General features: G+C 42.8%; 1 protein-coding gene across 1 annotated transcript in view; it reads left to right on the forward strand.

The window, feature by feature from the left end:
* The first annotated feature begins 7,091 nt into the window (after positions 1-7,091).
* TMEM167B (transmembrane protein 167B) overlaps positions 7,092-12,884 on the forward strand; it is a 51,886-nt gene continuing 46,093 nt past the window's right edge. Inside the window, exon 1 of the mRNA XM_040424135.1 lies at positions 7,092-7,175. Within this exon, the coding sequence (XP_040280069.1) occupies positions 7,166-7,175 (10 nt within the window). The 5' untranslated portion in view covers positions 7,092-7,165. The remainder of the gene's footprint in view (positions 7,176-12,884) is intronic.

Raw genomic sequence — 12,884 nt, forward strand, 5'->3', positions numbered from 1 at the left:
GAGGATTAAGAACGGGTCTTGGAGCGGCGCTCAGAAGCGTGCGCTCATACCGGAAGTTGGTCACGCCCCCACCTCAGGAATGTTTTTAATGCGACATGGCACCTAAAATCCATGTCTGCCAATTCGGGCCTGCCTGCAAAATCCATATTTTGCTGTTTGCATGCTGTGCACCCAAGCACATATGGGGTGTTGCCATAATGTGGAGAAAATGGGTAACACATACTGAGGTGCATTTTCTGCTATTACCCCTTGTGAAAGTGAAAAAATGTTGGCCTAAAGTCAATTTTTCGAGAAAAAAATAAAATGTTTCATTTTCACAACCAATTCCATGAAAAGCCTTTGAGGCCAAAGTGCTCACTAACTGAATTGGTCTTTTAAAAAAATGGGTTTTGGAAACTTTCCGGAAAATCTAAAATTTGCATCTACATTTCAAAGCCATCTGGCATCCTAAAAAAATTTAATGACATTTACAAAATGATGCCAACATAAAGTAGACATATGGGTAATGTTGATTGATAACTATTTTATGAAACTTTATTCTATTAAACTTTTGTGAATTTCTCCTAATTTTCGGTAAATTTTGATGTTTTTTCTAAATAAAGGAAAAAAATATTGATTCAAATTTACCACTTACATGAAGTACAATGTGTCAAAAGTAAACAATCTCAGACTTGGTTAGATAAGTAAAAGCATTCCAAGTTATCATAACATAAAGTGATCCATGCCATATTTGAAAAACAGGCCTGGCCAGGAAGGTTAAAACAGGCCTGAGGTAGAAGGGGTTGATTTCAGCAAAATACCTCTGGCGTCAAAATGCTCACTCCTCCCCTTAATACCTTGAGTCATTAATAGCATTTATTATCTCACCCCAGAGTCTCTACACTTGTCAGCACAAGATGCATAAATCACCACATTGGACCTCAAATGCTCATGGTGCTCCTTTACTCCTGAGCCCTGTTGTATGGCCAGGGAAAAGATTAGGGTCACATGTAGGGTGTTTCTAAAACCAGGAATCGTGATCCGTGTCCGTTTTTTCATCCGTGGGTCTTCCTTGATTTTTGGAGGATCCACGGACATGAAAAGTGAAAAAAAAAACTAAGTCAAGTTTGCATTGAAAATGATAGGAAAAACGGACACGGATCACGGACGACTATCTTGTGTGCATCCGTGATTTTTCACGGACCCATTGACTTGAATGGGTCCGTGAACCGTTGTCCGTGAAAAAAATAGGACAGGTCCTATTTTTTTCACGGACTGGAAAAACTGATCACGGACGCGGAAACCAAACGGTGCATTTTCCGATTTTTCCACGGACCCATTGAAAGTCAATGGGTCCGCGATAAAAAACGGAAAACGGAACAACGGCCGCGGATGCACACAACGGTCGTGTGCATGAGGCCTAATACTGTAAGAGGGCTTACTTTTCACACTGGCAGACACTGGGCACAAAATATTGGGCACTTGAAATGACACCTGTGGTGTCAAAATGAATTTTCTATTCAGTAAAGAATAAAATTCCACTACTAAATTGAAATGACAATATGAATAATAAAAAAAAAAGTTTATAAAAAAAAAATTCTAATCACCACCTTTCCTCAAAATTAAAATGAATAAAAAAATTAACATCATAGGCAGGACCATGTCCAAAAACGCCCATGCTATTAAATTATAAAAATCTGTATCCCATATGGCAAATGGCCTAACAGAAAACAAAATGGTCAATTTGCTGTTTTTTCGTCACTTCACCTCCCCCCAAAAATTTAATAAAAAGTAATAAAAACTGGTATACATAACTATTATAAATTATATGGCAATGAAAAGAATAAATTTATTTTTTACCATTTTTCCCTAGTATTAAAACACAAAAAAATATATAAATGTGGTATTGTTGTAATTAGTGATGAGCGAATCGACTTCAGAGGAAACATCCAAAGTCGATTTGCATAAAACTTTGTTCTAATACTGTACGGAGCAGTATTGCTCCGTACAGTATCGTGTTCATTAAAGCATTAACCCCTTAGTGATCACCCGTACGCCTTTTTACGGCGGCCCAGTCTAAGCGGTGCACGGGTCCCCGACTCTCACGTGAGAGCCTCGGCCCTGCTCTAACGGCCCAGACCGGCAGGAGTGCCGATCCAGGCTGTTTAACACTTTACATGCCCTGGGCAATGGCGCCCGCCGCATGTAAAGTGCTGCCAGAGGGAGAGGAGTCCCTCTGTCTCCAATCGGCACCCCGCAAATGCAATCCATGGAAAGAAAAATAAAAAAGTTATGGGTCATGGGAAGCGGCAATGCAAAAACATTTTTTTCATTAAAAAAAAGGGTTTTATTGCAAAAAAGTTGTAAAACGTAAAAAAAAAACAATATGTATTTGGTATCACTGTAATCGTACTGACCCAGAGAATAAAGATATTAGGTTATTTATACCGAAAAATGAACGCCGTTATAACGTAAAAACGCAGTAGCAGTATTGCTGTTTTTCCCATCTCCCTCCCAAAAAGAGTTAATAAAAGTTAATCAGAAATCCATTTTGTATGAACATGTTCTCCATCTTGTACATATGTGGGAAAATTAATGAACCAGCTGGCAGGACGTAGGGAGTCTCTGTGTATATAAATCAAATGCTCCTAGCTGCAAAGCCAAGGTAGCAGCCCCCTCGCTTCCTTATCAGAGTCTGACATACAAGAGAGAGTTATACTCCTTGTTAGTTTGGAATGCGCTGCTAACCAGTACTAACTTTGAGATGAGATGCTTCAGAGTCTTAATTAAACTATTAGAAGTGTTTAACCATTAAAGACTAATTCTGTTAGTATGGTACGGAAGTATTGCCTTTTATGAATAACCAATCAAATCATTAGTTTCGCTTTCCACCCCCTTTGGTGGTGTGCCAGATTTGTCTGTTATCCATACTGAAATGTATGCTTTTTAGGGAATAAAGTAGAGTAGTTGATTCAACAAGTGTGTCTGTGTCAGCTCTCTCTTAGTGCTCATAAAACTTAAATTTGGAATCCTGACAATCATAGGAGGAGGGGGGGTTGCCCTAACAGTCAGTAAGACCCAAAACAGGCTGGTCACTAAGGGGTTAAGATGCCATAATCAAGTGTGATTGGCATCTAAACCTTGAAAAACCATGTGGCCAATGGGTCTCTCTGAAGACCTGCAATTCTTATGTTGGCCAGCAGGTGGCAGGCCACCATAAGAAAGGAGCAATTCACATATGAAACATGGTAATATTGAATAAAATAAAAATGATTGAGTGTTGTAGCCTCCTACACTGGCTACAAAAACATAAAAAAGGGGAAAAAAAAGTTTAAAAAAATTAAAAACATAAAATTAAGAAAATATTAAAATTTAAAATCACCTCCCTTTCCTTAGAATAAAATAAATACATACAAAACACAAAAAATATAAACTTCATGAGCATCACCGCGTCCGAAAATGCCCATACTATTAAAATATAAAATATTTTTCCAATAGGGCGTAATGGAAAAAAAGTATCAAAATGGCAGATTCACCATTTTTCCATTGCTTCTCATGTAATAAAATGTGATCAAAAAGTCACACATAGAAAATTGTATCAATAAAAACTACAGATCTTCCCGCAGAAAATGAGCTACACACAGCTCAGTAGACATAACCATAAAAAAGTTATGGGGGTCAGAATATAGTGATATAAAAAAGATAATTATTTTTCAAAGTTTTAATTTATTTTTACAGTATTTAGATATATAAAACTTATACATATGTGGTATCTTTGCAATCTTACTGACCCAGAGTAAGGGCATGGGTCAGTTTTGCTGCAAAGGGAACTCCCGTAAAATAGTGGAGGAATTGCGTTTTTTTTTCTCCCAATTCCACCTGTGACAAACTGTCATTTGCCACTGGGCATTGTAGAAAACTTATGGCTAGCCTCCTGCCCTACGACTATGGCCCCAGGACATATTACCCTTCAAGAACAGTGTAACAGAACTATGCCGCATGTCTGGACTGTTAATAGGACCGAACGCGGTTGGAATTTGTGACAGACCCATCCGTATGGACTAAAAAATGGCACCCAGATAGCTAATTTTATTGTATTTGTGTACTCTGAGCGGCATTCACCTAATGATATGCCCTCAGACTTGAGCTATCTGGGAATATGTTAAATGTCTGTGTTTGCTGTGAGGGTGTGACATTGTGTGTTTGGGTGGGGATTTCTGTCCTGTTGTTCCCACATGTGTATTGGTGATTTCCCTTTGTCCTGAGAGATAATTGAATTGCTCTTCGGGTGTCTCCAGGGCAGAGAGGAGGACACCATGATGCATTGTGGGGATGTGTTGTGTCTGTGTGTCCTGGGTGCTGCGTGTCTGTCCTGTGTCGCAGTCCTCCTTCTGGTCCCCTAGGGGCTTGTACACCAGATGGGGACCTGCATAAATACGGGCGGGTAGCCCTCAATAAAAGTTTCAGTTCTTCTTGATCCCTCAAAACGTAGCCTTGTCTCGTTATTGGAGGGAATTGCTGTATCACGCTGGGGATTGCTATGCTCTGCATATTCCCTAGAGCAGTGGTTCTCAACCTTTCTAAAGCCGTGACCCCTTAATACAGTTCCTCATGTTGTGCTGACCCCCAACCATTAAATTTATTTCCTTGCTACGTCATAACTAATTTTGCTACTGTTATGAATTGTAATGTAAATATCTGATATGCAGGATGTATTTTTATTGCTACAAATTGAACATAATTAAAGCAGAGTAATTAATCACAAAGACAAAATGTTATATATTGTCAAATATTTATTTCTAATTACAAATAAATGAAATTTTGTATTGAAGCATGGTGTATAAATCAGTGGTGCTTCAAGTCCCCCCCAAATAAATAAATCAGAAGTGCTCAGGGTCCCCCAAATAAATAAATCAGAAGTGCTCAGGGTCCCCCAAATAAATAAATCAGCGGGGCTTCAGGTCTCCCCCAAATAAATAAATCAGCGGTGCTCAGGGTACCCCCAAATAAATAAATTAGTGGTGCATCAGGTTTCCCCCAAATAAATAAATCAATGGTGCTCAGGGTCCCCCAAATAAATAAATCAGAAGTGCTAAGGGTCCCCCAAATAAATAAATCAGCGGGGCTTCAGGTCTCCCCCAAATAAATAAATCAGCGGTGCTCAGGGTACCCCCAAATAAATAAATCAGTGGTGCATCAGGTTTCCCCCAAATAAATAAATCAATGGTGCTCAGGGTCCCCCAAATAAATAAATCAGAAGTGCTCAGGGTCCCCCAAATAAATAAATCAGCGGTGCTTCAGGTCCCCCCCCAAATAAATAAATCAATGGTGCTCAGGGTCCCCCAAATAAATAAATCAGAAGTGCTCAGGGTCCCCCAAATAAATTAAGCCTTGCTCAGCCAAATAATTAAAATAAAATTAGCCAGGCTCAGCCAGGCTCAATTAAATCATTGGTGGCAGTGGTGCTCAGCGGCGGTGTCATTAACGAAAAAACTCGGACCTCAGCAGACAGGCGGCCCGACTTACCCGTCCAGACGTCAGGCTCCTTCAAGCACAGGCAGTGATAGGACATCACTTCCTGTGCGCGAGGATAAGGGGCCGCTGCCGTTGTGCGGGCGACCCACAATAGGAAGCCTCAGGCGACCCCCCGGAAAGGGCCGATCGACCCCCAAAGGGGTCACGACCCCTAGGTTGAGAACCGCTGCCCTAGAGCTTTAATCTCTTTCTTCTTGTCCCTGATACCCTCTCCTGGAGGAGAGATCTTTCCCACACGATCCTGAATGCTGGAGGTTCATTCAGGGTGGAAGGAAGACGGCGCGGCTCCAGTTAAGCTACGGCGGTTGTGGAGTCTGCGGTGGTTGTGGTGTCCAGTGCGGTGCTTGTGGTCCTCGCCGCAAGCTAGGAAGCGTCCATTAACGGAAGGTGATCCGTTACACCACCCCATTAGGAATTTTGTTCCTGCTTCCCAGTACATTGTATGCCATATTAAATGGTGGCATTAGAAAGTACAACTTGCCCCGCAAAAACAAGCCCTTATATGGATATGTGAACGGAAAACTAAAAAGTTATGGCTCCAGGAAGATAGGGAAGAAAAATAAAAAAAGGAAATACAAAAAAAAACTCCGGTATCGAAGGATTTAAAAAGTACAATTTGTCCTGCAAATAACAAGCTAAAAGTTATGACTCCGGGAAGACAGGGAGTAAAAAACGAAAATGCTAAAATGGAAAATCACAAGGTCCCAAAGGCGTAAGTGTACTTTCACACTAGCGTTTTTCTTTTCCGGTATTGAGTAGGCGCTCAATGCCGGGGAAAAACTGAGTTTTATCCTAATGCATTCTGAATGGGGAGCATTCCCATCAGGATGCATCAGTTCAGTCTCTCTTACGCCTTTTGGCCGGAGTCTCTCTTACGCCTTTTGGCCAAAAATTCTGAACACTTGCCGGCATGTTCCGGCATGAATTTCCATTGAAATGTATTAGGGTCGGATCCGTTCTTCCGGTCCACGCATGCGCAGACCTTTAAATCTGTGAAAAAAATGAATCCCGGATCCATTTTTGCCGGATGACACTGGAGAGACGGATCCGGTATTTCAATGCATTTGTCAGACCGATCCGCATCTGGATCCATCTGACAAATGACATCCCTTTGCGTCCGGATTTTCGGATCTGGCAGGTCCTCTGCCGCAAGTGTGAAAGTACCCTAAAACATATCCAAAGGCCCCCATTGAGAAAAGTGTCCTTTGGTCATGTTTGTGTACTTCAGAATTTCACACACATAACAATCTAATTTAATTGTACGCAAAATATATTTTTTTAAGTTCCAGAAATTTGCTGCAGCACAGCATATCTGCATCTTGTAAACACACCAAAAAATGGTTATAGAACCCAAAAATGTGCATAGTCTATATTTACAATCAGTTTCATACAGGCATAGTCAGATAAATAGCACATCCCAGGACTGACTGAACTAAGAACTGTGTGCAGCTCCAATCGGACACAATCGGCTGGGCAGAGAGGAGAGAGACCAGTATGGTAACACACGGAACGTTAGAACAGTAAGAATAAAACGCCAGAGACGCAAGCGCAGGGACTTTGTACTCAGTTGCTTTCCGTAGTCTGCGCTGACGTGTCTGTCTGACGTCATCGGTGTGTTTGGCAGTGGAGCAGGAAGAGAAGGCTGAGTACCATGACTAACGGTAAGCCGGTCTCTGTAACGTGGAGAATGGGACAGTCACTGGTCACACATGCTCAGTCCTATTTCCAGCACCCTCCTGTGCATGCGGTCATTTTGCAAAGCAGCCGATAAGATGGCTTCTTACCAGTTCCCGGATACATTAGGCCTCATGCACACGACCGTATTTTGTATGTGTCTGATCTGCATTTTTTGCAAATTGCATGCGGACACGTTCATTTCTATGGGCCATGTGCGTGAGGCCTGAGGTGAAGAAGGAATTAAAAGAACTATATCAAGTATGTAACAGCATATATGGTTTATGTGATCTACTCCTGTTGGGAGTAGCTGGGACCCCTGTAAAGTAAATCCAGAAGTCATTTGGCAGATGTTAGGATAATGACTGATTCCTCTACGTTCCCCAGATCCCTCTGCTCTGTTTATTCCTTCACCGTGACAACAAAATGAAAACTGGTAAAAAGTTATTTAGACCTTTAAAGCGAACCTTTCACCTCATTTTCACTTTATAAACTAGCAACAGTACCTTATAGATTATCTTCAGTGTGTTCTTATACATGTTAGTGCCTCTTTCCTGCGCTGTTTATTCTTGAAAAAATCGTCTTATAAAGTTCACATTTCCTGCTCCAACAGTCACGCAACAAGTCAAGGGGGTATCCCTTCCCTCACCTCTGGCTGTACCTCCCCTGCCCTAACCCCGCCTCTATGCTCTGTAATTGACAGCCGGCGGGACCGCGCTTGTGAATCCTGCGCATGCGCCGTCCTCCTCATTCGCCGCGCGATCCCGTCTTTCTTGCGGACACAAGCGCGATCCTGTAACAGAATCGCGCATGCGCCGTACGCGATGCCTGCCTGTCTGCTCTCCCTCCCGTGCGCGCGCTCCCCTATCTTCAGGCTCCAAGTGCCCCACGTGATCACTGTAGACTTGCCGCAGATGGCAAGTCTACAGTGATCACGTGGGGCACTTGGAGCATGAAGATAAAGGAGCGCACGGGAGGGAGAGCAGACATGCAGGCATCGCGTACGGCACATGCGCGATTCTGTTACAGGATCGCGCTTGTGTCCGCAAAACACATACGGACGTCTGAATGGAGCCTTACAGGTGGGTGATCACCCCATATAGACTCCCTGATCACCCCCTGTCATTGATCACCCCCCTGTCATTGATAACCCCCCCCCCCTGTAAGGCACCATTCAGACATCCGTAGATGGATCGGATCCGCAAAACACATACGGATGTCTGAATGGAGCCTTACAGGGGAGTGATCAATGACGGAGGTGATCACCCCATATAGACTCCCTGATCACCCCCCTGTCATTGATCACCCCCCTGTCATTGATCACCCCCCTGTAAGGCTCCATTCAGATGTCCGTATGATTTTTACGGATCCACTGATAGATGGATCGGATCCGCAAAACACATACGGACGTCTGAATGGAGCCTTACAGGGGAGTGATCAATGACGGAGGTGATCACCCCATATAGACTCCCTGATCACCCCCCTGTCATTGATCACCCCCCTGTCATTGATCACCCCCCTGTAAGGCTCCATTCAGATGTCCGTATGATTTTTACGGATCCACTGATAGATGGATCGGATCCGCAAAACACATACGGACGTCTGAATGGAGCCTTACAGGGGAGTGATCAATGACGGAGGTGATCACCCCATATAGACTCCCTGATCACCCCCCTGTCATTGATCACCCCCCTGTCATTGATCCCCCCCCCCCCCCTGTAAGGCACCATTCAGACATCCGTATGATTTTTACGGATCCACTGATAGATGGATCGGATCCGCAAAACACATACGGATGTCTGAATGGAGCCTTACAGGGGAGTGATCAATGACATAGGTGATCACCCCATATAGACTCCCTGATCACCCCCCTGTCATTGATCACCCCCCTGTAAGGCTCCATTCAGATGTCCGTATGATTTTTACGGATCCACTGATAGATGGATCGGATCCGCAAAACACATACGGACGTCTGAATGGAGCCTTACAGGGGAGTGATCAATGACGGAGGTGATCACCCCATATAGACTCCCTGATCACCCCCCTGTCATTGATCACCCCCCTGTAAGGCTCCATTCAGATGTCCGTATGATTTTTACGGATCCACTGATAGATGGATCGGATCCGCAAAACACATACAGACGTCTGAATGGAGCCTTACAGGTGGGTGATCACCCCATATAGACTCCCTGATCACCCCCCTGTCATTGATCACCCCCCTGTAAGGCTGCATTCAGATGTCCGTATGTTTTTAACGGATCCACGGATACATGGATCGGATCCGCAAAACACATACGGACATCTGAATGGAGCCTTATGGGGGGGGGGGATCAATGACAGGGGGGTGATCACCCCATATAGACTCCCTGGTCACCCCCCTTTCATTGATCACCCCCCTGTCATTGATCACCCCCCTGTAAGGCTGCATTCAGATGTCCGTATGATTTTTACGGATCCACTGATACATGGATCGGATCCGCAAAACACTTACGGACATCTGAATGGAGCCTTATAGGGGGGTGATCACCCCATATAGACTCCCTGATCACCCCTCTGTCATTGATCACCCCCCTGTAAGGCTCCATTCAGACATTTTTTTGGCCCAAGTTAGCAGAATTTTTTATTTTTTTTTCTTACAAAGTCTCATATTCCACTAACTTGTGTCAAAAAATAAAATCTCACATGAACTCACCATACCCCTCACGGAATCCAAATGCGTAGAAATTTTTAGACATTTATATTCCAGACTTCTTCTCACGCTTTAGGGCCCCTAGAATGCCAGGGCAGTATAAATACCCCACATGTGACCCCATTTCAAAAAGAAGACACCCCAAGGTATTCCGTGAGGGGCATATTGAGTCTATGAACTCGCCATGCCCCTCATTGAATACCTTGGGGTGTCTTCTTTCCAAAATGGGGTCACATGTGGGGTATTTATACTGCCCTGGCATTCTAGGGGCCCGAAAGCGTGAGAAGAAGTCTGGGATCCAAATGTCTAAAAATGCCCTCATAAAATGAATGTGGGCCCCTTTGCGCATCTAGGCTGCAAAAAAGTGTCACACATCTGGTATCGCCGTACTCAGGAGAAGTTGGGCAATGTGTTTTGGGGTGTCATTTTACATATACCCATGCTGGGTGAGATAAATATCTTGGCAAAAGACAACTTTTCCCATTTTTTTATACAAAGTTGGCATTTGACCGAGATATTTCTCTCACCCAGCATGAGTATATGTAAAAAGACACCCCAAAACACATTGCCCAACTTCTCCTGAATACGGCGATACCACATGTGTGACACTTTTTTGCAGCCTAGGTGGGCAAAGGGGCCCACATTCCAAAGAGCACCTTTCGGATTTCACCGGCCATTTTTTACAGATTTTGATTTCAAACTACTTACCACACATTAGGGCCCCTAGAATGCCAGGGCAGTATAACTACCCCACAAGTGACCCCATTTTGGAAAGAAGACACCCCAAGGTATTCGCTGATGGGCATAGTGAGTTCATAGAAGTTTTTATTTTTTGTCACAAGTTAGTGGAATATGAGACTTTGTAAGGAAAAAAAAATAAATCATAATTTTCCGCTAACTTGTGACAAAAATAAAAAGTTCTATGAACTCACTATGCCCATCAGCGAATACCTTAGGGTGTCTACTTTCCGAAATGGGGTCATTTGTGGGGTGTTTGTACTGTCTGGCCATTGTAGAACCTCAGGAAACATGACAGGTGCTCAGAAAGTCAGAGCTGCTTCAAAAAGCGGAAATTCACATTTTTGTACCATAGTTTGTAAACGCTATAACTTTTACCCAAACCATTTTTTTTTTTATCAAAGACATGTAGAACAATAAATTTATAGAAAAATTCATATATGGATGTCGTTTTTTTTGCAAAATTTTACAACTGAAAGTGAAAAATGTCATTTTTTTGCAAAAAAATCGTTAAATTTTGATTAATAACAAAAAAAGTAAAAATGTCAGCAGCAATGAAATACCACCAAATGAAAGCTCTATTAGTGAGAAGAAAAGGAGGTAAAATTCATTTGGGTGGTAAGTTGCATGACCGAGCAATAAACGGTTAAAGTAGTGTAGGTCAGAAGTGTAAAAAGTGGCCTGGTCATTAAGGGTGTTTAAGCTAAGGGGGCTGAGGTGGTTAAAGGGAGTCTGTCACCTCCATATGGCCATATACAGTGCTTACATGGCTCTGTAGCACACCTATACAGGATTGTAACGGTACTTTTGTTCTTTTCTTTAGACTTGCACCAGCAGGAAAAACGAAGTTGAATTCATATGCAAATGAGCACCCACAAGTGTCCAGGGGCGGCGTTCAGTGTGTAGGTGCCCAGGCTGCTCTGCCTCTTCCTTTGCCCGCCCTCCAAGTCCAGACCTATCAATGAGGCAAGAGACTTGGAGAGCGGGCAAAGGCAGAGGCTGGGGTGGAATAAAGTGAAAAGAAGGCAGAGCAGCCTGGGCACTTACACACTGAACGCCACCCCTGGGCACTTGCGAGTGCTCATTTGCATATGAATTAAAATAAAGTTTAAAAAATTATAATTTAAAGTTTCAAGTAAAAAAAAAATAAAAAAAAGTGTCCTTTTCGCAAAATAAAGTACAAAATAGGGAAAAAAAGAAAAGTAGACACATTAGGTATTGCCGCGTCCGTATCGACCGGCTCTATAAAAATATCACATGATCTAACATCTCAGGTGAACACCGTCAAAAAATAAAAACTTCTAAAAAAAACCCAACTTTTTGTCACCTTACATCACTGAAAGTGCAACACCAAGCGATCAAAAAGGCATATGCCCCCTAAAATAGTACCAATTCAAAAATACTTTCATTGTGTTAACATAGGCGTGCCGGATGTGCCTGGGCCAGCCTGTGTGGCGAATACTAATGAAGCTCTTCCATTTTGGAAGCGCTCATTAGTACCGGAGGACCAGGAAGCGGTGAACGCTATGTACTTATCGCTTCCTGGTCGTCGACTGTGCAGGGCTACGCATAGCATGAGGAGCTTTGTGACGTCACGTGGGTGCGCCAGTTCAGAGCACAGCCAACAGCAGGAGGAAGAGGATCACGGGCGGCGATTAGCGACGGCATCCAGGAACAGAGAGGTAAGTGTTTTTTTATTTTATAAAAAATGAGGCTGCTGGAGGCATAATGGCTAATGAGAGGCATAAGGGCTGTAATGAGAGGCATAATGGGGGCTAATGAGGCATAAGGGCTGATAATGTGGGCTAATGCGCAGTGTGTGTGTTTGTGCTTTAGGGTGCACACCTATGTGTGTTAAATGTAAAAAAAAAAGTAGATATATTTGGTATCACCGCGTCTGTAACAACCTGCTCTATAAAAATACCACATGACCTAACCCCTCGGGTGGAAACCGTAAAAAAAAAAGTGTCCAAAAATCACCTTCCATCACAAAAAGTGTAATAGCAAGCGATCAAAAAGTCATATGCACCCCAAAATAGTGCCATTAAAATTGCATCTCATACCGAAAAAAAATGAGCCCCTACATAAGACAGTCGCCCAAACAATAAAAAAAAAAAAATATGGCTTTCAGAATATGGAGACACTAAAAAATTTTTTTTTTTTCAAAAATGCTTTATTATGTAAAACTGAAACAAACAACCAAAAAAGTCATATTTGGTATTGTCGCATCCATAACAACCTGCTCTATAAAAATACTACATCATCTAAC

Source organism: Bufo bufo, chromosome 3, assembly GCF_905171765.1.
Source record: "Bufo bufo chromosome 3, aBufBuf1.1, whole genome shotgun sequence".
NCBI classification, from domain to species: Eukaryota; Metazoa; Chordata; class Amphibia; order Anura; family Bufonidae; genus Bufo; species Bufo bufo.